General features: G+C 41.4%; 1 protein-coding gene across 2 annotated transcripts in view; it reads left to right on the plus strand.

The window, feature by feature from the left end:
• Window positions 1–27,727, plus strand: part of MCF2L2 (MCF.2 cell line derived transforming sequence-like 2) — a 162,400-nt gene that overhangs the window by 117,284 nt on the left and 17,389 nt on the right. For both annotated transcript variants that reach the window (XM_075157294.1, XM_075157295.1), the window contains exons 18-26: window positions 709–778; window positions 5,624–5,716; window positions 6,220–6,312; window positions 9,538–9,663; window positions 14,375–14,596; window positions 15,938–16,030; window positions 16,444–16,522; window positions 19,773–19,845; window positions 23,005–23,114. In XM_075157294.1, coding sequence (XP_075013395.1) covers window positions 709–778; window positions 5,624–5,716; window positions 6,220–6,312; window positions 9,538–9,663; window positions 14,375–14,596; window positions 15,938–16,030; window positions 16,444–16,522; window positions 19,773–19,845; window positions 23,005–23,114 — 959 coding nt within the window. The remainder of the gene's footprint in view (window positions 1–708; window positions 779–5,623; window positions 5,717–6,219; window positions 6,313–9,537; window positions 9,664–14,374; window positions 14,597–15,937; window positions 16,031–16,443; window positions 16,523–19,772; window positions 19,846–23,004; window positions 23,115–27,727) is intronic.

The raw sequence follows: 27,727 nt of genomic DNA on the forward strand, positions 1-27,727 counted from the left end.
TTTCTGCTTTTCCTAGCCTTGATTAAGTAAAACTGGCTGTAGCCGAAGTGAGAATTTAGGAATTCTTTTGGATAATATTTGCCCGTAAGATGTAACAAACAGTTGAAGAAAAGAAATAAAAAAGTATCTCTTTTGAAAGTTTACATATTATGCCAGATATAGTTGATATATAGTAGAAAAATTCTTAACTATTATTTTGAAAGAATGTGTTGTGTATTTGGAGAATGACATTCCCCTCCCTTTGCAAGCCTGGTCTTTCTTTCCCTAAAGGCTTAGTGCATTGACTGCCACTGCAGAAGCCTTTGGACTACATCCCATATTTTCACTGCTTGCTGATTAAGCAACTGCATCTGACAGAGCTTTTCTGTCTTTTCTAGCCGTTCTGAAAAATCCTCATAACCAAATGGGAAGCAGGTGTTTGGGCTACATATTGGAAACAAATCTCAACAGCCAGAGGAACCAGATGTATCAGATGCTTGTGAGCAGATGAAAACATGATAACATTGGTGATACTGGCAATCAGTTGTGAACCACATCCCATTTTTCTAAAATATATATAATATATTTCTTTGTGTGTCAGAATTGTTACCTTCCCCATTGAATCCTCTTGCTACAAAAACATAGGCTTTAAGCTGCATTTACACAGAAGCTAGCACACAGTGTGAGTGGGATGTTACATTACTGTTTGCTTTCCTTTCTCCCTCTCAGGATTTTCCTTAAGGAGATAGAAAATTGTATTGAAAACCCTGAGCTTCTTGCCCGATGCTTTTTGAAAAGAGTAAGTAAATCCTTTTGCAGGTTTGTATGACTATCTATGGTCTTATCCTACAGTACTTACAGATTTACTCCTATCCTTTCACTCTGATTGCTTTTGTGAATGAGTGAAACTCACATAAGCAGATATTCCCAGATTAAGCCACAGTTAACAAGTGTGTATGCTGAAATCTGAACCTTTACCTGGTTTACTGACAGGAAGAGATCTGTTACCAGTGCTTTACGAATGTATTTTAAGCCCTGGTTAAAAAAAAATCAGGGATCCAAATGTTTGACATGCTTTTCATATCAGACAAATCTATACCAGCAGTCTGATGTATCCCAGACACCACCCTACCGTAAATAAGCAGAGAACGGTATCACAGCGGGTTGCTCTGAGTGCAGACACGACATCCTGTTCCTGCCTTATCTCTCTTTTCTCCGCACCACTCAGGAGACTTACTCCCCTATAACTGGTCCAGCAGAGTCTATCACCTTCCTTGTGTGGCGAAACCCCACCAACTCCATAAGGTCGATCCCTTTACTTGTTCACACAGTTCAACAACCAAGTGGGATTCTCCCCACTTGTATGAAGTGGTGAGGGTTAGCTGTTTGTTTAAAAGTAGAGTGAGCTCAGTTTATGAGAAAGCCCAAAGCCCAAGAGGCAGTGGTGGCTTTGGTCAGATGCACGTGTCTTTGCTTCCTGTGGCTTTCAGTGCCTAAGTTCTGCAACTCTCTCCGCCGAGAGCTCCCAGTCATGTCCCTCCCCCACCACCCCTCCCAATTAGCATGACTTAGTTCTGTTTCCTGTAACAGAACAAAAGGTGCTTGTTTATATACCACTCATTCAGAGGCCCTACTAATAAGAAAAAACCTGTTTTGGTGGGTTGCTACCATTTTCATAGTCTGACAGAACTGCTTGAATAAGATCCTGTGTTTTGCACGAGAAATGGAAGAGGCATGAGAAATGGGAAAATCTGTCCTCTTCTCTGTAGTCAAAGGTACCTCCTGCTTCTGCTGTATACTACATCTAGCATTGGCTGCTTTTCCAGGGTACATGTCGAATCTTCTTTTTTTTAACAAGGTGCTGTATGAAATACAGACAGATTTGGATGACACATACATACCCCAGTTGTCAGAGGTGTTGAGCACTGCCGCATCTCTAAGATTTCCGTGGGAATTATGAACATGTGATACTTCCAAAGGGTAGGCCCCCAATTTACAAACAGGTCAGGCTGTTATACGAGTATAAACATGATTATAAGTCCACTGTATTATTTTCTGTTTAACAGCGAAGCATTTAGAGCTTAAGTAAATTACACTACTAAGGAATATGTTGTTACCCTAAGATTCAGATGCTGAGCAGGAAAATATTGTGGTGAAATCATTATGCAAAATAGGATAAACAGTCTTTGAAGAATGCAAACCTTTGAAATCCAAGAAACATAAAATAGTCTGTATATTGCAAATATCCCTGGATTTGGAGCTAAAGAGAAATTCTTGATACAGAATTGATCCTGTAATTCCATGTTTAAATATTGTAGCTTGTGTCTCCCTCTGTAAAAACAGCTGTTGAGCCCAATTCTCCTCACTGTTCTACCAATATGAAATCAGCAGCACTAAAGCTATGGTTCAGGTGTGAAGTGAAAGAAAATCAGTCCCTGTCACCTTTGCTTATCAGTTTCTATGGCCTAGTCAAACAAACAGTAAATCTATTGAATAAGAGGTTAAATCACGCATTTGCTTTCTCCCTAGTTCAAATTTCGCGCTAAGAAAGCAAAAGCCTCTCTCCTGGGATGTCTCTGCTCACACAGTAGCACCTTTGATTCAAGAACTTGCCCTCATGTTCTGTTTTTAGAAGAAGCCACATAAAGTCCAGAAATTTGTTGTTTCTCTTGGACTGCCTTTAGGAGGCACAAACAAAAGTCTGGTTGTGTGTTTGTGTTTCCCATGATTTGGCAGCTTTTTACGTCTTCCTGCTGAGCAGAGGCTTCTGGTTTGCCCCATGAGTTATGACCGTGCTTGCTTTGCCATGGGGGAAACTGAAACGGCTGCTGTTCAAGGTGATGCTGAGTTCTGGGAGGAAATTGCATTGTTGCAGATTCACTTCTCCATTTCTCCTTCTTTGTATGGGTGTAACCATCCTGCCACAACATCATGGTGGGCCTGTGATTAGAAACAGACTTATTTTTAGATTCACATTTGAAGAATATTACCCTGTCTGATCACACTGGGACTTTTCAGCCCTGATTCTAGAGCTGCTTGAAAGCATCCTGAGAGCTGCAGTGGGACACCCTGGTGCCTGAGTCCCTCCACCCCCTGCCAGTCATTCCTCTGCCATGTGCCCACACACTCTGCCATGTCAGCTGTCACCATGGATGTGAACCCTTCTTCTCAGGTGATGGCAGAAACAGTCTGTGGAGTCCCTCCATTTCTCCTCTCTGGCTTCTCTCCTGGAACATGGTAGCAGAATCAGGTGAAAGATGAGCAGAAATGCCCTCTTGTCCTCCCTCCCACTTTGCCTGACCTTGTTAGGGCATGATCTTCATATGGACTAAATTACAAGTAAGCCAGCTCAACTTTGCCCACATGGCAGCTATTATCACCAAGATGCTTGACCTTGCTTAAAGCTCTGTGTGGCAAGGACTGCAAGATGCTCAGAGAGGGGAGGGATGTGTGCTGAATGCCTTGCAGGATGGGTCTTCTAGTGCTTTATCAGCAACAAGAGGGACACGCAGGGCTGATCTGCTAAACACGGGGCTGGGAAGAAGGAAAGCTTACCAAACCAAGGCAAGAATGCCCAGGAAGAAACAAAAGGTGTGTCAGACTGCTTACCAACATGTGCCAGGTGAGGTGCCTGGCAGGATTGACTCACTGTGGATTACCACTGTTTACTTATTCATATTGCTAACCTTGGAAAAAGAGAATAATTTAATAGGAGCCAGCAGTTGGGGCATTTGGTCATTCAGGGAGAAAGAAGCATTTAGAAAAGGAAGCTATCGGTGAAAAGGCTGTAGCAGCTGACCAGAAACCTGTGAGTTGGATTCAAAGGTCTAAATTCTTATCTGAAGCAAAATTTATTCACAAATCAGCAGCCAAAAAATAACTGGAACTGTGCATATATGCCATGTGCATGAAATCTTCCAAAGATCTCAGGATGCAAACCACCGTGGAAAGGAAAAGCATTACAGGAGAGATGAGCATGGCGTAAAAGTACCAGCAAGAAGTCAGAACCTCTGGGTATGAAAATAGAGACATGTGGAACATTAAGACTGGGATTTGAGTAATTAGGCAATTAATTATTTCTTGGCATTTTAGAGTCTGGTCCTAGTAATTTCATCAGGAATTTCCTATTCCTTACACTATTACAAAAGTTAAAGCTGTATTTGAAGATGTAAGTATCTGCCTGAGCAGGTGTCACTGATTTAGGCAGCAGTAGATTGCATTGGCACAGGGTGGTTCCACTATGACGAATTACTGGTAAATTGTTGATTATTGTACCTTTTCTTTAAATTTAAATTAGTACTTTTCTCTTACTCCTAATAATGCTCTTGACTGTCGCTGTCTCTGTTCTTCTTGCACAGTCCCATTAGATTTCTGTGGGCCAGGAACAAATTGTAATGCTTGATTACACTTCGTTATTACTTTTAGTTTTCTGGGTTTTACCCCCTGCTAACTTCCCTCCAAGGCAACATGTACAAACAATTCTATTTGCGTGAAGAAAACTTATTTTGAAACAGCATCATTAATACTCTATTGAGTTGCAACGGAGCTTTTTGTATTGCGTAATCCTTAACACATTAAGGTGTTGCGTATCATAGCTCTGCTTTCACGTCTCATTCACCAGAGTGACACCAGTATAGGTCTATAGAGGAAGATAGCAGCAATACTGATTTCTTATAGTAACTCTATACGAAAGAAAATGCTTTCCTTGCACCAAGAGTCTATAGGCACTGTCTAGCGGGCTGAAAGCACAGAGGCAAGAGCCAGGAATTCCTGAGATTTATTTTTGGCGCTGTCTTTGATTCACTGAGGTCACGTCCACCAGGATAGGTGCAGACAAAGATGAGAAGCTCCCAGCTGGTCAGACACAGCCAGCCCTGCTCAGGAATCCGTATGGCACCGCTCCACGGTCGCGTGGCTGCAGGGCTTCCGTGCCAGCCGGGTGCGCAGTTAGTGAGCGGAGAACCTGGCAGAGGAAGGCCTGTCGGTACCCACCCATATAGTCTAGGGAGCTTAAAGTACACCTCTGTGGGCTTTTATAGAGATTGCCTTTGTCTTCACTCACTGAAGTCAGTGAGATTTTTTGCCATGGACTTCAGTGAGAGCACCTGGAGTGTAGTCAAAGGTAAATAGAGGTCAAGTGAATCCACCCACTTCTAATTTGGATAGGACAGAGTTTAAGCACTTCTCCCTGCCTGGCCTAGGACATCAACAAGACAAACTTTCTCCTTTTTAATTCATCCTTGTACTATTGAGAGCCAACGCCATTTTCGAAGTGTTTTGGCTAAGTGGTGAGTATTGTTAGCAGTTACAGTTCTGTGCCAGTACTGTTAACAAAATTTACATTTCTAATGTTTTTTTGTTTTCAAACCATCTATTCCCCTCTCTGGAAGATAACAGTTTTGCAATTAGATGATGTGTCTTCCAGTCTGCAGTCTCCTTACTTTGTGCAAAAAGTGTGCAAAAACTTACTTTACAGGAGTAAAAAGCAAGTTTGGTAGCTTCAGTATATTTTTTACATACAGAGTTATCACCATGAATTACTTACTTCATGTGTTAGGATGGAAGGTAAGAAAAAGTGTGACTCAAGGCAGATGCTCTGTGGATTCTTTTTTCTTACCTTACTTAAACTCTCCTTTTCTTGCAGAAAGAGGACCTCCAAATATATGAAAAATACTGTCAGAACAAGCCAAGGTCTGAAGCGCTCTGGAGACAGTGCGGAGACAGCATCTTTTTTCAGGTGGAATTTCGTTGTAGACTAGCAGTGCAAGACCATCAAAGCTTGTTTTCCTTCTGTATCTCTTCTTTCTTTACAAAACTTAGAGAAATGTACAGACTTTTCTGCATGCTTCTTATACTGATGGCAGGTCCTCAGCATGTGTCAAGGTGCTCTCTACAGGAGACTACGCAGGTAGAGTAGCAAGTAGATTTCCTGGACAGGAGCCTGACTCTTCAGGCTATACCCAAACCAAAGGAGTGCTGGCCTCTTTGCAAACCCCAGACGACTGCAATCTCATGAGCAGGGCATGCCAGACACTAAGTTGAACCTAAACATTAGCTCTTGTTTGGATATATTTTCACTGTGGCATAAGTAACCTGGAAACTCCTATGCAGATGGAACAAATTCCTCTCTCAGTTAATTCACAGACATATAATCTTCAGATTGCCAAATGATAATGATCTTGGTGTCTTGCCTGTGCTTCAAGAAACAATTGTATTTTTCTTCCCTGTTGTCTCTTACAGGAATGTCAGCGTAAATTGGATCACAAGCTCTCGCTAGATGCATATCTCTTAAAGCCAGTCCAGAGAATCACCAAGTACCAGTTGCTGTTAAAGGTAAGTTCTCCATGACAGTGCAAAGAATTCCAATGCATAGCTTGTTTTACTTACAGAATTGCATATCAGCATTATTTTCTGAAGGACTACCTAGAAATAAATCCTCTCTCTCTTCTTCAACGAATACTTTGTAATGCTAAGTTGTAAAATGGTAACAAACAGTGAAAGAAAAGACTTCTATTTCAGAATAAGTACCACTATTACTTAGCAGTACTTATATACTACGCAATAGCAGTATATTATTTTATATATGTATACTAATATATATATATAAAAAAAGTAAGATATTTTATATAGTAAGTATTTTATTGTCTTATTTATTCTTTTATTTATCTTTAAACAGGCTGCAATTTTATTTGCTAATAGCTGTCGTGGCACTGGTCAAATTGTGCCAGTTTAAGCCATGTGAGGATCTGGCTGGCCATTCACTTGTGCAGTATTTCTGTGACCTTTTTATTGACTTTACACAAAACTGTAGAATCCAAATATCGAAGGGCAATATTAACAAGGATGCAATTTCACTCATTCCAGTAGATTTACATCAATGTAATCCAGAAGAAAATTTGGTGCTATTTCTTGAAACTATTCTGTGACAAGGGAGAAAATGTCAAGGTCTTCAGAAGAGCAAGGATAAACCAGATTCTACTTTTAATTTGAAATATGAATGACTGTAAATAAAACCAAGATTAGATCAAAGAGTAAAATTCTCAGGCAAAACAGGTTGCAGCCATTGGGGTTGAAGCTGGTCAGACCAGTTTTGCACTTAGCAACAACACACTGGCACGGACATTTACTTTGTCAGGGATTATGAGATCTGTGAAGAAGGTGCACTCTTTCCCTGGCAGCAGGAGCATTTAAAAGTGTAGGAAAATTGGAGTCAGTGAAAAATTGGTAACAAACAAGTGCCTAAGAAGCCGTGTGCCTTGAGTGATGGGCAGACTGGTTTTAAATACTGTGTCACAATTATTGCAACCCTCTGGTTTCAATCACTTTAGCTAATACTATAAAGCAGCATGCCCACTATACAGAGAGCAGGGATCCATCCTCATCCCAGAAATTGCGCAACAGGTACTACAGGGATGCATCCTGCATTTACCTTCTAAGCCCTGAGCTTGAGGAGAGACTGCTGCTGTTTGGGGTTTGCAAGAACTACCTTTTTGCAGCCCTGTTTTACAGGAACACAAGTGCCTCAGCTTTTGGATTAAATGATTTCCAAACTCTAAATGTGGCTGAAAATGATATGCCTGAATTAAAACCACGTCAATTGCCAACCCTGCTGAAGGGATCTAATTCTTACTAAAATAAAGATTACTAAAGTTAGTAGAGTCTTGATTCATTCCTAGGTGTATTTCTGGAGCATAGTTTCTGTTGACATTGTAGTCAGCATAAGGGAAAAAAACTAAACTCACTTACGGTACAGTTCGTAGTGAGGTGCTATTATTACAAGAATTTATGTCTTAGTTTCTTCACAGCTTGCATTTCTGAAGTGAAAATTGCATCCAGCCAAACACTTCTTTCATTCCACTGGTAGATATATAGGGGAGGGACAAGTCAATAATGGTGAATAAAATGGTTATTTGGTTATAAATTCTGCCACTGGAACTATTGTCTCATTACCAATCAATAAACTTATTCTTTCAGCTGATTAATGGATGCAGATTCCAAGCATCAAAATCACAGGTCACTATATGTGACAGTTGTCAGTTTTCTTACTACTTTTGGTTACAGTCATCTTACTTTTTCTGTTTAATAGTAGGAATCCTGATTGGCTTTGGTTTCAAATTCTATGGTGTAGTCTTGGGATTTTCCAGCTGCTTTGAGATTCATGTCTTCTCAAGACTGTACCAACCATATGTAGGTTTGTATCTGTTAACCTTTTCTTCCCTAGATGCCTTTAGTAAAGATATAGAGTCTGATTCTGATCTCAAGTGGATACTCATTGGCACTAACTGCTTTTTACACAATAAAGTGGGGAAAAAACAATCTGTGCATCTGAATCAGGTTCAGGGCTCCTCTGTAGGCAGAAGAGCAAGAGGCAAGGCAGTTAATTTCATTTAAAATGAAGATTTTAGTGTCTTTCAGGATTTGCATAAGTTATAACTCTTGGTTACAAGAAGAGAATTAAGTCCTGAGCTATGACTAGAACTTTTCAAGCAAAAGACATGTATAGAAATAAGCAAAGTCATCCTTGTAAGGAACTGTACTGGGCTATGTAACTAGTTGGCCCTAAATATTTGGAATTCTAAATAGGATCTCTGTATGTAAAGCAATTACAGAAATTGAGCCCTCAAAAGGTTTTGTTTGTTTCTTTGCTTTGGGCACATGTTTCTTAACTTGTCCAGAACTTTGTCTCTTGTTCCTTGTGCAAGGTTGGAGGATGAAATAACTTCCCTTATTTCAAGCAGAATATAATGTTTGATGAGTTTTTGCTAGAGGTCAGCATTGTTCTTCAAAATTACTTTCTCTCAAAAAAGGTTTTCAAATTTGCAAATGCGGATCTGTAGATTGTAGTGGAGAGGTAGAGACTAAGAGGTAAGGAAGATTTATAGTAATATGGCCTATTTCCCTCCCTCAAAAAAATTAACAGCTGAAAAACCTGTCTTGCAGATTAAAAAAGTCTCATTTAATTTAAGGTCAAGAGATTTGTGAGATGATTTGACCATAAGTCTACAAGCATCTACACAGGAAGTCACCTCTTCCCATGCAGAATTTCTTTATGTGACAAGAGCTTGCTAAGACCTGATGAGTGGAATGTCAAACCTGCCAAATTCAGACTAGAAATTAATTTATTTTTTTAACAGTGGTAATAAGTACCTTGTGGAACAAATTGCAAAGGGAAATGGTGAATTCTCTAACACCTGAAAACATTATATTAAGATTGAGTTTCTTTTCTAGCAGATGTGGAGTAAAAAAAACCTGGATGTAATTCTGTGACATGCAAAATGTTCATTGTAAATACATCAGAATGGTCCTGTCTCATCTTAAATGAACCCATAAAACTTGAAAATGTCCAAAAGGTCAAAATGTACATCCTCCGTGACAATCCTGATGAATGTCCTGTTTTGGTTTTGGTTTTGGGGTTTTTTTTTGCTTGTTTGTTTTGGTTTTTTTTCCTATAGTTCCACTACTTTGTCTATGCAGTGCAAATTTCATGGAGGATTGTCTTATTGTGGCTTCTGGTATAAAAAGTTTTCAAGTAGTTTTCATATCTTTTTTTTAAATCAGGAAATGCTGAAGTGCAGCAAGAATTCAGAGGGTACTGCTGAATTGGAAGAAGCCCTGGCCACAATGCTTGATATCATCAAATCAGTAAATGACTCCATGCACCAGATAGCGATCACAGGATATGAGGTATTATTTGCTGCTGTTACTCTTGCTCTGGTTTTGACCCATCCAGTGTTCCTCTCATTGTTGATCATGCTGTGCCCATGGCTGGTACACTTTGCAGGAGCCTGTGCCACATTCTTCAAGGATGCCACTCAGTGGCATGTTGTGATGACCCAAAATACATGTCAACATACCTGTCATGTGGAGGTGGGGGTGTGGATGTAGGAAGGGACAAATGCAGTCCTTCTGAGTAATCACACCCAAAACTCATTTGTAGGTGAGAGGTAGCAAGTGTGACAGACATAACTTAAGAAATTTGCTGAAACTTTGTGACCGCTATGCAACTCAAGTGTTTCCAAATCTTTTGCACTTAGGGAGGAAAATTTGGCTTCCATGTAAAGTGAGTGATAGAATCCATCCCAGTGACTGGCAAACTCATTATCTGAAATGTGAAATAACAACCACAGTATAAATCAAAGGCCACAAATGTATGTATCTCTCTGCTGAAGCTCCATTGAAGTCATATGACTTTCAAGAACCAGTGTTGCCTACCTAAAATGAGCCCTTAAGTGAGAAGTGGAAGTGATTGACACACAAAGAAGAAACACGCCTGGCGCAATGAGCCTGAGGGTGATGTGGTTGCCCATTCTGAAATAGCTGCAGGGTGAAAATGTCGAGAGAAAAAAAATGTACTGAGAATCTGGGTTCAGTAGAGTAGAGTAACAGAGTTTAGTCTGGACACCAGAAAAGCAGTATTTTGTGCAGAATGTGATTCTCGAGAAAGCGCTAGGGTCTATACTGACTGTGTGGGTGGGTGTCACGAATGAGCAGTTTTAAGGCCGCTTTAAAGATCACTGACAAAGATATCGGCAAAAGGTGATTTTAATAGAATTTTATAGAAACATGACTTAACAGGATTCGACGGCATGGTTCACTCTATTACTCATTACATGGATTAAGTATACACAGAGAAAATCGTGTCAGAGTTGTGTTGGAATGATTTGTACAGAGATTGAGGATAAAAGGGTGAGGGAGACCCTCCCATTGAGTCACGAGGTTCAGAGTAGACCCCCTTGCTCTCTAAACTCCTTCTCAGAGAGGAGTCTAGGTGCGGCTGGATCTACGCTTAGTCTCAGACCTGGGCAACGGTTTATAACTAAGCAACTTAAGAGTCCAACAATACTTAAGCATTAATCAATTTGGGAGCTACAAAAAGGAGTTAGTCAAGTTTTTCTACAAATACTAAAACAACTGAGCTACAAATAATACTTGTTAGTGGTTATACAAATAAATGCGCAAAAGATCTAGATCGATCAATCTATATATACATATATATATAAAAAAAAAAGAATATGGTACCAAAGCTAGCTAAGTTTATGAAGGCCTAAAGCTAGATAAATTTATAAAGGTATACCTGTTAAAAATTCCCCTCGAGTCTCGTGAAATACTCACGTTAAATGCCTTGGCATCTCCCAACGGGTGAAGGGTTGAGCCCCGAGGAGTGTCTCAGCCGAGGAGTGTTTCAGCCCAAGTCTCGGTGATCCTCCGAGTCCTCTCGAGAGTTTGCGAAGCGTCCCACTCAGAGGGAGATTCTGGGCGCAGCCCGCTGCGGTCCGGGAGATCTCAAAGGGCCTCACTGAGGACCACTGTTTATAGGTTCGTTAGATGATTGGCTTTAGTCATGCGTAACAATTCTCAAGACCTCATTAACAATAGTGCCGTTCTACTCGAGATACAACTCAGATAAGGGTGTCAGGGAAATGACGGATTATTCCCAACCTTGGACCCCACCTGGGTTGAGTAGCGAAAGTCCTGGTACAGCCAGTGCAGTTCTTAATTTTGGCCATGTAGGAGTTCTGGGAGCAGTCAAGGGACGCTTCACTGCCCGACTCATTACAGGAGGGCCAAAGTTTATCAGGAATTTCTGAGGTCTTAGAGTGACCCTGGAAAAAGGGAAAGGGGGGAAGGAATGCACCACCACAGTGGGAAGAGTTATTCTGTGTTCCACTGTTTCGGTCTCATCCCCAAAGAGAAAGGTAGCTTTCTTCCTGTGTTTCCCTGTTTAAATATATGTAGTTACAGCAATTTTACAAAAATCTGGTTTTAAGCAGTTCTGTAAGGGATGGGCAGAAGAACTTCTCCAAGAAAGGTAACATACTATCCTGAGCAGAGGGGATCTACCCAGATCCCTATCCATATAAATGTTGAGGTCATCCTTTTGCCTATTCCTTACTTTTAAATCTCAGAGTAGGAATTCAACAGAGCTTTTCAGCTTCTACTTTTGAATTTGCCAGCCTTCCATGTAGTGCCAGATAGTAGCTCCAAGGACTAGATTTTTGCGTCTGCTTTGTTAGCTGAACTGAAAGACATGACAAAGTGGAACATGGCTGCTGTGCAGCCTAATGCTGACAGCATTCCTGAGATGGTTTGTTACATGATTATTAAATGGGGTGAAAGAGGATGAACCCAATAATTTCTTCTCCCTGTTCCGCCTGTGCCAGGTGCTCAGCTGTGATGCCAAATAGACACCTCCCATAGCTCATGAAACTTCAACCATGTCTTGTGGAGTGTTTCCCACACAGGCATGGTAGAAATACTTGCCTAGAACACCTTTCAGAGAAGGATATTATGCCAGCAGAAAAGCAGGTTTTGTGGCAGCTCATGAATGCTCCTAATTGCATAGGATATTCTGCTTCTTGGACCTGTGCACATGCAGGCTTGAGGAGCTGAACCCTTGTGTAAGAAATTGCTAACATGTAAGTTTGGAGTTGGTTTTGTTTTTTTTATTTTTAGGCAAAGCTACAAAAAAAAAGTAGAGTAAAGCTTGAAGAGCAGAAGTTTTAGAGAGGTTTCCTATGATCACCTTAACATTTGTATACAATCTGGCCTGGGTAGTTTGTCCATGAGTTATGCAGCAATTAAGCCATTCATAGGTATCTCTCATCTTCCATAAACACGAGAGACGGTGTATCGTTCTAACAGGGAATAATTATATTTGAGATAGCGATCAAATCCTCCATTTTAAATAAACTTCCTTTAGGACAAAATATTGCTGTCCCTAGCACAAGTTACGAGAAACAGCGTCCTCCTCTCTATTTGCTGCCCACGCTGAAGAGAGTGTCCAGGGCTTGTGGGCTAAGATTCAAAGTCTTTTGTGGGATTGCTGCAGACTGCCATCCCTGTCCATCCTCTTTCTCTCTGCAGTGGTAGCCTCCCACTTCACTTGCTATAATCCCAATCCGAGATCCAAGATTGAAGGGACAGACCTATCGCAAGAGTTAAACTGAGCTTCTGGATCTCGGTGCCGTATTGAACAGTGCCTGGAGTGACAGAAGCCTCTCGCCATTGTCAGAACTATGTAGAAAATATGTTTGGTTGTGTTTTTTTATTTAGCTTTACATCTCATCAATACGCTTTTCACAGGCTTGCAGTTTACACCTGCATGCACATATAAACAGAAACACACACAGTCCTGCATGCACAAATAAAAAAATCCAACTCTATATATTAGAGATGAAAGACTTATAGAAATTACTGAGGTTTTTTGAATGCTTTGGAGAGTCTAATAATACCCTGGTATGGAGTGGAAAAGTACCTAATCAAACCTTGGTTTTGCAGTTGGATCTAGGGTAGAGGATGGGGAGTGAGAGGGAGAACAGGTCGCAATCTGTAGTTTAAGAAATCAGACATTCCCACTTGGAGCCAACATCTTCACCTTATAATCAACAGAACATACAAATGTTGAAAATAAGTACTTTAATAATGCACTGAGCTTACTGCCTCAACTTATTATACAAAGCACTCCTAGAAAAACTTGCTGCTAGGATAACTATGTTGATCATTATTTGTTGAAGCCCATTACCATACAGATGTTGCCATGTCCTCTATCCACACATTGCTACAATCTTTAATACGGAACTGTGGTATAAATGTTTGTGCTGGGGGCATCTGAGCCAAATATTTGTATATCAGTTGAAGTATTTACCCATCAGTGGTCCTCAGACAAGGGCTTTAACTTAGAAAGGTCTGGTTCCTGCTTAGTTTCACTCTCCCTCGGGTACTTTTATGGCTCCTTGATGCATTTACTCTCTCTCTGCCCAAGGCTGTGCAGCATTGCGTAGTTTGTGGATGGTAAGCCGAGAAACTATTGACAAAGCTTTTAAAGACTATTTTACAATGGGAGGGAATTACACACCCACGTACCTCTAGGCACCAATCTGTGACTTCAGACATCTAAGCATCTTTCAAGGTTTTGCCCAGGGATAGAAGCAGCTCGTAGCAGAGCAGAAAATGAACCTAGATCTTTCAGAGCCAAGGCCTTTACTTGGATACCTGGACAGCACTGGGCCTTCATACTGCCTTGGAGTCAGGAGTCTTGAAACCCAGTTCTTGTCAGAAAATGCTTCCTTTGAGGTTATCAGAGGGGACAGCCTGTGTGTCAGATCCAAAGAGGTCCTGAGACAGACCTTAGACACTAACTATGAATGGGGAGACAAACTGAGAATTATGGACATGAAAAACAATGGGTTAATAGTTATATGAAGAAACCATACAGGTTTAGCAAGGAGACATGTGCAGATGGGATTCCAGCTGTAACATGTCCACTCCCCAACACAAGGGATGCCTGGACATGTGCCTCTGCCTGGAAGTTTAAACACCACTAGAGGAAAGAACTGTGCCTGGGATTACCCTAGTTTGAACGTGATGTGCGCTCTCTCTTTTCCTTGCTCGCTAGGGGGATGTCAGTGAGCTTGGCAAGCTGTTGATGCAAGGTTCCTTCAATGTGTGGACTGACCACAAGAAGGGGCACAACAAGGTGAAGGACTTGGCTAGATTCAAACCGATGCAGAGACACCTCTTCCTCTATACAAAGATGCTACTTTTTTGCAAGAAACGAGAGGAGAACACAGATGGCCATGAAAAGACGGCTTCATACAGCTTTAAAAATTCGTTGAAGGTAATGAATGTAGTAATGGTGGGAGAGAGAAATAAATCCGGTGTTCTCACAACACGGGAATGTTGAAGAAGGTACACATACCTGGAGCTATCTTGCAAGCCTGAGTAAATGAAAGCTCCCATTTAGTTTTGACCTAGCCCTATGTCCTGCAACTCCAGACGTGAACCTTGGTTTTGCAACTTGATACAAACGGGCACCTTGTGTGTTCTTGCCCAGTGTCCCATAAAGAGAAGCAAGACTTGAATGGACCTGCATTTTTCATTGTTCTGCCTATAAGCATCCTCCAAGTTCAGTCCTATTGTGAGTTTTACGATTGACATCAGTTGAGCAGATATATTCTGTGACAATAATAGCTACAATGAATCTCAGTGCAGTAGAAGTGCCCTTTTATTTGCAAGAGTGACATTTCCAGATATGAGTCAGGACATTTTCTCTTAAGATGAGATTCACAAGTAGGCCAAATTTTCCCTTTAAGCAGATTGGTGTGACACTTGTGAGTTCAGACAACTAACATGGGTCATCAAGTGTAATGCTGCAAACTTATTACAGGGTAACCAGACAGGAATTGTAACAGAACCTGGTTCAAGGAGTGAACCAATTTGTATAAGCGTTTGAAGTTTCTTTCTGTGGAGATAGCAGAAATGATGACATAACAAAAGCTGTTTAAATCTTCAAATCTAATGCTGAGGCAAATCAGAACAAGGGGGATGAACAAATACAGGAAGAAGATGGGAAGCTGGTAAGTATAGTATCAGCTGGACTTCAAAATTGTGGTTAAGAATCTATCATTTAAAAAATCTAGAATTATTTTCTTCAGTTCCTTGTTTGTCTTGCCTAGTTAGGCACTTAGCTCCTTTTTCACCTCTTTTTTTAATTTTCCTGAAACTATATCAAATTTCTTGCGTTGCCTGGATTTCCAGATGAGTCGTTAAAACTCACAAAGCCCTGTTCCATCCCTCTTCTTCTCCCATCTCAACAGGTCAGTGATGGCAAGTTGAAAATACCGTCTTCCTCAAACTGAAAATTTGTATAGGTGGACAAGAGCCAGGATAGGATTGAAAACTGACCCACAGTTCAAGCAAAAAAAGCAAAGAGGATAAACTCATGATCAGACATTAGCTTGTGTTACTTTTGAGCATTTTTTTTATTTTTCCTATAACAGTCAAAAAGCTGAATGATAAATTAGATGTTGAGAAACAACATGTTCTGAATTTACTTTTAATGAGTCCCTAAGGTGCAGAAGTGAATGCAGCCTTTTAAAAATGCTTCTCAGAGGATAAAGATTTTAAAGACTATTGACATTTTCCAGATTCCAGCTTCTTCTTTTCTATTTTGAAACAGATGAGCACTGTGGGCATTACAGAAAATGTAAAAGGGGACAACAAGAAGTTTGAGATCTGGTATAATGGCAGAGAAGAGGTCTATATCATTCAGGTAACAACAATCCTTTTTTTTTCCAAGGACTATACTTCCTTTAAATTGAATTGTTTTTAAGAAATTTTTCAGTATCATGACTTACACTGTCCTGTACACTCAAGAAACAACAGCCATTGGAAGCTTCATTGTTGTGTTGCCGCTGAAATTATCAATTTATCATTGTGAAAATGGTCACAATTTTGGGTAAAAGAGGAAACAAAGTAGTGGAAAATTACTTGGAACGCTGGACAGAAAAGCAAGGACAGGACCTTAGATTCATGGTAGCTTTTCCATCTTGAAAAGCGTCCTCTGCTCAAAGCTGGCCACGGTGTTCCTTGGGAAAATCGAGAGCAAATGTAGGTCAGGGCAGCCAAGTGATTGGCAGCATGCTTTAACTAGATCTAGTTTGCCTTTTCCTCTTGTCTTCTCAGGCGTCTTCTGTTGAGCTGAAAAACACCTGGATTTCAGAGATTCGCAAAGTCCTGACAGGACAACTGGAAGCATGTAGAGGTAGGACACACAGAGCGAGATCTGGTAATGTTGCCTTTCTTCTGTAGCTGTGTGTGACAACATGGAGCTGGGATGAGTTACAGTGCTGTCCAGTACCACCAGTGAAATCAGCAAGAACGGATCTTCTATGTGAGGATCAGTTGGGTGGTTGCAGCATTGCTGGGATTTAAACCCTTGTCCTGATCACAGAAAACTTCTTAGAACTTTAGAAATGGAATAATTATTCTGAGGAACATGATTTTTCATCTGTTCTCCATCTCAAGCTGCAACCCTAGAAACATCAGCATGTGAGGAGATGGGGTCCCAGTCTTCACTTTGTGCCTTCTCACTGACCTGACACAAAAGATCTCCTTCCATATATGTGATCAGACACTGCAACTGTTCCTCCCCGTCCTATTGTTTGTTTTGTTTTGTGTGGTTTTTTGAGGGTTTTTATTTTAAATCTAGTCACCCGCCTTATGTTTTAAATGTCAGTCAGTTATCCCATCTTTTTATCTTAGTGACCTCCCTGTAAAACATGATTAATGACACTTCCCTTTCTCACAGAGATGTCACTATGAAGGTGATATGTGATGTGCTCAACACGTGAATGATTGAAGCCTCATAAGCGCCTAAAATAATGACACCCTTTTTAATGTAAGATATTGAATCCAAGACAGACAAAATTCAGTTAGGTTATTCCAGATAGCTTTCATCACTATGTTTTCTTACTATCTGAGACACTATTCTATTTATGAATAAGAACGTACAGAGTCTTAAAAACCATTTTTTCAGGCTCTCTTAGGACAAAAAAAACATAGCTGTGTCCAATACAGACTTTTCCAGGGCCCTGGCATTGCTTCTCACCTTGACCTGTCACTTGCTGCGTCTCTCATACACACACCTCTCTTTAAAGCAATGCAGGCAAAGCCTCTCCACCCACATCCTTCAGATTCCTAAGCAGACTTTGTCGTAGGTGGAAACCTGTGCCTGTGCGTAACTTTAGAGGTCACCTTTATTTTAACTGTCTGTTTCACAAAGACAATGAGTTCTTACAACCTCCCTAAGTGGAGGGAAAAAACTATGTACATTAGCCTCAGCAATTTAATCCAACCCATAACAATATACTTATTTACAACGCTTACTACTCAGGTCTTTTGTTACTATTCTTGTCTTCAACCTTTCTCCTTTTTATTCTGAATTTCACTGTGGTCGGTTCAGCAGGAACTGCTGAGGAAAGAACTCCAGATTCTTATCAGTGAAGCTTCAGGACTTGATCTAGGGACTCTTTGATATGGTTTGTAATACTTACTTCTGAAGTATAAGAGCTGGCTTTACTTAGGCTACCACAGAAGAGTAGAGTAGTTTATGGAGAGAATGTATGTGTTTAATAGGATAGAGTGCTAATCCTCCATGTGTGTTTCTAGGCAAAGAAAATGAAGCTTGTATGTCACCCAGATGAGCATTTGTGAATCTTTGTAGCATACGAGACCTGTATGCTAGAGTTACTATGCATTTTCCAGAGAAAACTACGCAGGGATCAAGACTGAAAGTTTTTGAAAACATTTACATTTTGATATTCTTTATTGTTTTGTCTTAAGATCATAGGATCCCGGAATATTTCAGGTTTCAAGGGACCTCAGGACATCATAGTCAAATGTCCTGCTCAAAGCAGAGTCAGTTATTGGTCAAACCAGGTTGCTCAAGACTTTATCCAGGTTGGTCAAGACTTTATCCAGGTTGGTCTTGAGAACATCCAAGGATGACTTTCATCCTACTCTATGAGCAAAGTCAAGCTTTTCTTCATTATGAATCCAGCAGAAGAGCAGCCAGAGGGCAGAAATTGTATCTTTTATGCTATTGCAACTCTTCCCTTTGAGGGGGAAGAGTTTTTCCCAAATGATCACATGAATCAAAGCCCTTATTACAATACTGACGGCAGGAAGCAAATGCTTTGTCCTGTGGTTTTAAATAGTTGTTTCTATTTCCAATGACTCATGAAAGAAGAGGCCTTATTTCATGCTTAATCCAAGACTGGATATTTCTCCAACTGTGTGTTGTAATGAGAGAAGGAAGAGAGAGACATTTGTTTGTCCGGGCAGTTTTTAATGACTGTTGTTAGGAGTTGCACAGGGGGTTGGAATGTTGGAAGGAACCAGCTGAGATGAATGAGTGAGTAAAGGGCAAAGAAGGTGGCCAAAGGTATGTGATAAATAGCTTAACGTATGGGTCATTAATGTCCAAACACTTAGTGTATATACACCCCCTATCGTATACTGCAGTGAGCATGGAATGCTAACACGGCTTTGGCTAACATCTGGATCTGTCGATCCCAAAGAGCATAACTGCCTCTTGCAGGCAAAGGAGTTAGAGAGGCAGCTTAAGAGATTTGTGCAAGGCTGTGAATCAGGTGCCAAAACCAGGAAAGGAGCTACTTCCGACTCCCCACCCAGAGCGCTCCTTTCTCCCAGCATTCCCACCCACAAAAGACTTTGTTAATTTTAATCTTCCAGTGCTGCCCCTGTCCCTTTGTCTGTTCTTTCATTGACTGGAGCTTCATCTTCTTCCAGAGTGAAATAGCCCCAGGATCTCAGCAATCTGAGAGTCTGAAAGCAGCTCCTTCTGTTGCCTCCTCACTTCTCAGTGTCTGACTTTTCCTGGCCCTGAAAACCAGGTTGTCAGCATCTTTCTTATCATTTTTCTCCACTCAGCAGTTACTGGACATAGGTACAAATGAGTCTGTTGCTACCTTGAGGCCATGCAAAAAGAGTGAACAAATGGCGTCTGAGTAACATTTTATTATTGCTGTTTGTCCAGGATGCTGAGCAAAAGCATTCTCCAGAGGGATGGGGATATTTTCTACTAGATGGCTGGGTGTGCAGAAGGGCTGATGTACGTGTCACTAAATCCAGAAAAAGCTGTGAGCCGCAAAACTTGTATTGTATTCTGGGAAAAATGCCAATATGTCCGTTCCCTAGATCCAAGTTGTGCAGTGAGCTAGGAAGAGGTACAGAGGAAAGAGAAGGTGGTAGGGGAAGAAATTTCTTCTGCACTGAAAAAATATGGGTAGAAGAGCTGTTTGGGTAAGCTAAGTTTTCAGCCTTTAAGATCACCAGATGCCTTTCTCTTCAAGTAGGAGTATTCCATTTTGATTGCAGCAGCAGTCAAAATCTCTCCTCTCCTATTTCTCTCTCTCTCCCCCACCTTCTATGCAAACAAGGAAGCAACTTACACAATTTGGAGCAATTTCTTTTTACTTTTTCTTTAACAGAAGCAAGTCAACTGCACCAAAGAATCACCGAGAGTGTATACCATGCACCAATGGAGTCCTCCAATGCAAGCAGGTAACCCCAGCTATCATGGCATATCAGGGCCGTGTTTTGTCTTGCCTTTGTGCTTTTGCAGTACATAAATTCTTAGTTTTCTGTGTTTAGCTTCCTGGGTACAAACTTACTCAATTGTCTTCAAATTCTTTAAAGACATATAAATGCAGGTAAAGGTTTTGCTTATGGGGAAACTAAAAATCACAACGCAGAATTCATTTCAAAGATGATAATTTGGTTTTGCAAAAGAACCATATGCTCCGAATTAACTCAAGTTTAGACAAAACGTATTGGAACATTTCCAGGGATGTTAAACAGAGCTGTCAGCAAATTTTTGTAATGACCCAATTGCTGGGCAAGTTTAATGGAAGTTGGCATGGGATATCACTGTAAAATTTTAGCAGGATCAACGAAATGAAGAGAACCCAGGTAACACAGCCAGCCTTTGAGAGTTGTACAACTCGATGCAAGAAATTTTAAACAGATGCAGTGCTGTTAATCCTGCACCGTATTTTCTCTAGGCTTGGTTACATTTGCTTTGTTTAAGATTTAAGCTGAAAAAGCTTAAGGGTGAAAATCTTTCAGCAAAACCACCTTGGGGATAGGAGAAAATTATTCCAGTGAAATATAAATGCAATCACAAAGATGTTTCAAATCAAACCAGATGTATGTCCCTCTTATAAAGCTCTTAAAGTGAGAATTTTCAGAGCAGAAATTATAGACAAAATATGTCAACAGAAAATTGATTAACTCCAGGAGGAAAGGCCATGTGATTACTTATTTGTCCTAGAGTGAATTAAAGCAAAGGAGAGATGAAGTGCTTGTTGTCCTCACTCTGCCAACTATGGCAGAGAAGGAGAGGTTAGATGCTTCTGCTCGAAATGCTGGGTTATTGTAGGGTCAGGAAGAATATGGTAAGTCTTCATGAAAGAACAAAGCCCTGGGCTTTCATGAATGGAACAAAGCACATAGTGTCCTATTGGCTGTTACAAACTGAGGCCACCTTGATCCTCTGTAATACGTGTCTCAGAGAGAAGCAAGGACGGGAATTGCAGCACGAGGTGGCTTTGCACTGGCTGGTGTGAAATAGTGGATCCAGAATTCTCAGACTGTGGAGCCTCTTCTGCAGCCTGTTTTGGGATGCTGGGTGGAGGCAAGGAGAGGAAGGAAGAAGCTAAACTTTGTGATAGTCACCCACATGGGCGTAGACTGTGTTTATGACCGACATGACTAAGCAGCCCCAGTTGTGAAAGGCGCTATAAGTAAGCCAGTGATAGATAGTATTATCTAAAGAGCAACCAGCCTCATCAGTGCTCTGCTAGTGGTTGGAGGCTAATTAATTATTGAAGTTTTATCTAACCAATGGACACCCTCTCCTGGGTTGCCCATGTGTAACAGTGACTCTACTGTTTATTGGGAATTGTCAAACCTGTACTGTGACACTGGGGAAATCTGTTTGCAGGACACTCTCTCGTCCCATATCCGTTCAATGACAAAGACTATCTCTTGTTTATAGGGTATCGCAGCACTTAGGGCTGCAATTCCATGAGATAAGGCAGGACTGGGAGGACTCAGGACTGGAGCTGAGGTGTCTGCAAAAGAGACACTTAAGAGCCAGTGCCCTTAATACAGGCAGTTACTGAACGTCCCCAAGTCCTGTTCAATCTATTTAAATTCTCTCTCTTAAATTCTTTCCCAAAGCTTCAGTGTTTAACCCTAAAATGAGATGTCCTGTGGTATCTATTGCTGTTGTATCTCTCTCAAGGGATGGCTGCTGCATTTCAGTGATAATGAAATTATTCCTTTGTATTGTTTTCTAATCTGTTTAAACTTATGAAACTTCGATAGACTATTGTTCTAACTGCTTAACTATCTGCTTTCTTGGAAATGACTGATTCAGTCATACATCCATGTAAAAATATCCTGTGCACATAGATACACACAAACACCTGGAGTTTTACTCTGCTGTTTCAGAGACGCTCGTGTGTTTTCTTGGTGTCTTTCTCACAGCTGTAAATCTTTAACTCTATCAGCTGCATGTTTCACGGTTATCTCAGCCTAGCTGGGAAGGAACATACAAAAAAGAATAAGGAAATTTGGATTTTTTCCCATATTTACCTTGAACCCCATTTTGTACCTGACATCCGGCTGCAAAATCACATTTTGATTTAGTACAGGAGGTAACAGAGATCACTGTTAAGGTTCCACCAGAAACAGGTCAGAGGTTGAAATACAAAGCAATGAGACCCTGCCTTGTAGTTATAAAAGGTATTCACAGATCTCTAGTATTCCAAGTGTTTTTAAGTTTTTAATGATACCTTGGAGCTTCCCTTACGGCAAGACAAACCCTATGAATGTTAAGTATAACAGTTCATATGTTAATTGTAAACAGCAATGTAATTGCTGATACATGTTAATAACGAGCATTTTGGGAAAGAGTATTTCAGGTCTGTAGATATAATGAAATGTGTGGAACATTCAGTCAAACACTCAAATTAAACCACCAGACATTTGCAAAACAATGAGGGTAAGAACCATGAGAAAATCTTGCAGCTCGAATGCCCTACAAACCTGGGGCAGGGGGTTCATTCCCGTTACAGATGGCAAGGCCGGTACCTGTGCAGATCTGGAAAGATGGATCCCCTCGTCTGTGGTTCAGCTGTAGATAGGGATATCCCACTTAGATTCATGTTCTCAAAGAGCAAAGGAAACAGAAGTTGGGAGACCCTGGAGCCAGTAGAATCCGTATGTTCCAATCCATGGTATGACCTCTACGTGACCATCCAGTACCCATTTCTCTCCTGGAGTCAAATATACTTATGCTGCAAAGGATGGAAAACTGGGGTCCTCTTTTCTAACCTGGTTTCCTACACCTTCCTTCCAAATCTGTTGGACTTGCAGAAGGAGCTTGTACAGATTTAACCGGTTTGTTTCTCCATTTTTCCCTTCTCGGCTCTCGCTAAGGACATCCCTTACTGTGTAGTGTGGAAAGGAGGCGGGGGCTAGAATGGCTTTTTCCACCATACCTGCCTACACAGATGCAGAATTTATAGTGCACACAATTTCAAAACCTGCCTTTTATTCCTTAGGCTTCCATATCTGAGGGTAAGAAAGAATGCTTAGTGCTCAGGTAGGTATTAAGCAGGAATGTAACTATTTTTGTATTTCTTTTGTCCAAAGGTATAGCAGGAAGTCATCAAGTATATATGAAAGTAAATCTGAGACATCAAACGTGGAAGCATCTAACAATAAAAACAGGAATTCCAGTCCCAGCTCCAGACAAAAGAGAGGTAGGAGTTCTGACACAGAGCTTTTTGCTTCCAAATAGTAATATTTTTAATTTTGCACACTCATTTCTAGAGTTTGATGAGGATACTTTAAATGTATGTTGTTTAAACCCAACATAAAAAAACCCCAGTGCTGCAAAACTGAATGACTGTACCGTGAAACTTCTTGAACACCAAAAAGTGTTACCAGTTTAGGATTTTTTAAGTCTGAGTTTTGATGCATTACAGTGCTCTTTATATATGTTTTTTAAAAACAGAATTTTCGGGTGATAGTATGTGTGTTTTAACCTTCTATATCCTGGCTAAGTTGGTTTCTAGCCATATTTAATATTAAGATTGTCAATGGACTTTGCTAACAAATCTCTTTGCTTTATGTCGAAGAGATTTTTTTGCCTCTTATGTGTATAGGTTCCCCTCTAGCGTGTAGTAAATAAACACACATGCGATCACTGAAAGTCCCTCCACTATTTGAGGCCATAAATACAATAGATGTATTCTGTACAATGTAGGTTAAAATGAATACTAAAAAGAAACTGATGTCATCTGACAGTAGCAGGAACAAAAAATCTTTCAACATCAGTTTCTCTTTTAGGTAGTGTTTTGAAATGTTAAAGCAATGACTTTCTAATAATATAAAAAAGAAAATCGTGAGGTCTTAAAAGAAGAGATGAATGTCTAAATCAGGCTTAAAGTAACAGCAGGCCCCTTTATAAACAGAGATGGTAAAAAAACATTGAAATAGGCTATTTACCAAAAGATTTTTCATTGCAATAAGTTTTTATTCTGGGGAGAAAGTTATGGATTCTTCATTAAAAAATCCAATTTTATTAAGTAAAAACTTCTTTTTTAGAAATATGGTTTTTTAAAAAAATAATTAAAAAAAAAAAGTTGAAAAGCAGTCTTTCATTTGAAATTCATAAACCCTGTTTTTAAAAAAAGTTCCAGGAAAATTATTGGTATTTTTTAACTGGTCCAACTTACACTAGAGTGTGGGAACTGGGATCACCCTGTATGCAGATTTTCATCCTTCTGCCTTCTGCTTTCCCATGCCCCGTCCCTCAGGGCTCCCGCTGCAATTCCCGCTGGCTCAGCCGGGAGCCTCCTCACCCCCGGTACGCGGCTGCTCCTGCGGAGCCCAGCGCCAGCCGCTCCTGGCGGGCCCGGGGTGCGCGCCTGCAGCCCGGGCTGCACCGCACGCTGTGCCGGGCGCCGGGGGAAGAGCGATCCGGCTCCAGATGTCCCACCAAGCGTTGATCTGTGGCCCTGGGAGGCACCAGAGCCTCTCGCGGGGACTCCGCAGCCGCTGGACTCGTCTTGAAAATGCACGGTTAGGTCCCGTTTTCAGAGGCGCGGAGGAACGGTGCTGCGGGCCTCGTGGCTGTGCTCGTCTGCAGTACAGGAGCAGCGGGGAGTCTGGTCCTCTGCCAAAACTGTCTCTTTCGTGCCACCTACTGACTGTAATAGTCCCAATAGCTATGTAGTTAATCTGAACTCAAATTATTTTAAAATATTGTTTTCTTTCTATGGTACAGAGGGGGAGGGTACTATTAGCAAGCTATTTCAGTTTCATTATTCTTATGGATAAGTGCCTGTGATTGAGTTATCTACATATAAAAGAGTATTTTGTGTGGACCTGATTGGTACATTCACTGATTTGAAGCTATATGGGAGTCGAGTCCTGCAGGAACCTCTGGAGACCACCTAGTCTAACCACCCTGCTCGAAGCTGGGTCAATTGGAGCAAGTTGCTCAGGGCCGTGTCCAGTTGCGTTCTGAGTATCTCCAAGGGTGGAGACTCCAAAACCGCCTTGGGGACGCTGTTCCAGTCTTTAACCACCTTCACAGTAAAAAAAGTTCTTTACTATTTTAAAATTGAATTTCCCATATATCAATTTGTGTCCATTGACTTTCATCCTGTTAGTGGGCTCCACTGACAAGTGTCTGGCTCCATCTTCTTTACTCGCTCCCATTAGGAATTCGTGTACGTTGATAAGATCCCCCTGAGCCTTTTCTTCTCCAAGCTGAACAATCCCAGGTTTCCCACTCTCTCCTCATGTCAGCTACTGCAATCCCTTAATCATCTTCATGGCCTTTCACTGGATTCTCTCAAGTATGTCCATGTCTCTCGTGTTTTGGGGAGCCCAAGACAGGTTCCAGCACTCGAAGCTTGTCTCACTTGTGCTGAGTAGAGGGGAAGCATCACCTCCCCAGACCTGCTGGCAAGGCTCTGCATAATGCAGCCCAGGATGCTGTTGGCCGCCTTTGCCACAAGTATGCATTGCAGGCTCGTGTTCAACCTGTTGCCCATCAGGACCTAGTTCTTATTATGTTTGGAAATGGTTTCCAGGCTTATTTGGTATATCTGCAGAATGAAGGAAAAGGTTTGAAATAACTCAAGTGGAGACAACATGTCTTTAGAGACCAGTCCCTAATGGTTGGTTAGTGCTGGGAAGCTGTGGGGACTTGTGAAATCCTAAAGGGTCTGTCAGTTAAGTCGTATAATTGCATAGCTAAAGAACTAGCATATAAACCTTCCCCATATACACATGCACGGTTGTACTTGCTGCATGACTCTGTGATAATCAAATACTATGGATTTTTTTACTCTGTGCAAACAGAAAGTAAAGATATTTTATATACCAGTTTATGGATTCTTTATAAGTTACAGTATCTTTACAAAGATTGCCTGGCAGTGGGAGCAGCCATGGCAGGGAATGGCTCTTAGGCCAACACAGGCAGTCTGAAAGTCAAATGCTTCCCAGTGCACCTTCCCACCGCTGAAACTGCTGCTCGGTGGCAGTTCCTCACCAGATGCACCTGCCTGGCCCAGAGCCGGCATCAGGCCACTGGCTGGAAGAAGCTGAACCACACTGACATAATGCCTCTGTATTGCTAAAATCTGTTCATCTCACACCCACCTACGCATGCAGGCACCTGGGATCCTGGATTATCTTGGCTGCAAATCAGGAAGTGATGGGATGCGCTTTCCTTTGGAAGCACAGCTGGTCTGTCTGTTGCTTGTCCATCAGTGTGGATTCGCTGTCTCTTCATGTTCCCTTTGTACTTCTGGTCTTCATTTGTGCCTCTAATGATTTTCACTTGGCAGTGTATGAAATAAAGAGGAGGAGAAAGCTAGTGGTTAAATCCCAAGGCGCAGAACCAGGCAGCCAACACATGGCTTTTCTCCTGCTCCTTTGCCATAAGCCTTCTGTGTGCTACCTGCCCACACAAAGAAAGGGGGAGATGCAGAATTTGGCAGGAATGCATGGATTTGGGGGGTTGATCTAGGTCCACCTCTTTCCTGCAATGCAAGTAACTGAGTATCTTTCAAACCCAGAGTCTCAGGACCTAGATCCATCTGTGACTTATCTCTATAAAGGCGACGGTCAGGCGGCATGGCTGGCTTACTCATATAGGAGCCTGGCATGTAAGCTTTGCTGGCATGGCACTCCGTACATCCCAGCAAATCATGAGATGAAATGCATGACTATATGCCAGCTTTGGAGCTGTTAGAAAGACTTCGGCAGGTAAGGCTGAGAGTGTATCAGCCACAGGGCTGATGATGGCAGACTCTTCAGTGCTAGTACTGGATAGCAGAAGTGGGACTGCTCGCAACACTGGCTGTCTGTACGTGTCCTGCACTGCAAGGCTTCTCTTATTTTTCCCTGCAACCTTGCTGTTCCAATGACAATGATGTGTTTTCATAGTAAAAGTCACTAGATCCTTTTTAATGAGCTTGCTGCTAAACTGTATTTTCCTTTGATGAGAGCTACATCCCTTCACCTGTTTTTCTTTGTTCTTTTTTTGTTGCTGTTGGTCTACATTAAAACTCAGTGAGCCAAACTCCACCCAGGGGCTCTGTTTGGCTCAGCTGGTTTAATCACCCTGACCTCATGTCACCTTTCTAATTGATTAGCTCTTGCTCAGGCTTGAACTGAATCAAAATTTATTTATTTATTTTAAGTTGTCATCCAGTGCTAACCTTTCCTTTCCCATACACTGAACAGCTGACCCTTCCTTCCTTATTTCTCTTCCCTCTCCCTCTCTCTCCTAGTTGATGCTTCCACCAGCCTTAACCTTGAGCGCACAGCGCTTGCTAGAAAGCGATTCACATTGCAAGGTCTTTCCAACCGCAGAGCTCCACCCAAAGGTAAAATCACCCCATGCAGCATTTGGTCTCTGGCCATCTGTCCCCAGCACTCCCACAATGTTCTCTCCATCCCATAGTGCCATCCATCACTATTTCCTAAAGTGCTGCTGCATCTCACCAAAATGCTCCTGTCTGATACACACATATGGCTTCTCTTCTCAAAGATGCTGTTACCAAAAGTTGCTCCCATGGCAGTGTTGGCAAGGCAACCAGTTTCTCTCAAGGGCCAAAGTGTGAACATGTTTTAAACCACCAACCTAACTTCTTTCAGCAGTTTACTGGCTTGAAGGGAAGAGTACCGTTGTGTTGTGCCACATGAGGTTTTTATGTGTTAAATTGTTCATTGGTTGGCCTCTTTGTTTTTTCAAATGTTGCTCAGCCATGGCTTAGTGGTTATACTGAGGAACCGGAATTCAGAAAATCTGGGGTTTATTGCCATTTCTACTTAATTATGTTATATGACACTG

The sequence above is a fragment of the Calonectris borealis genome, chromosome 9 (genome assembly GCF_964195595.1).
Source record: "Calonectris borealis chromosome 9, bCalBor7.hap1.2, whole genome shotgun sequence".
Classification (NCBI taxonomy): Eukaryota; Metazoa; Chordata; class Aves; order Procellariiformes; family Procellariidae; genus Calonectris; species Calonectris borealis.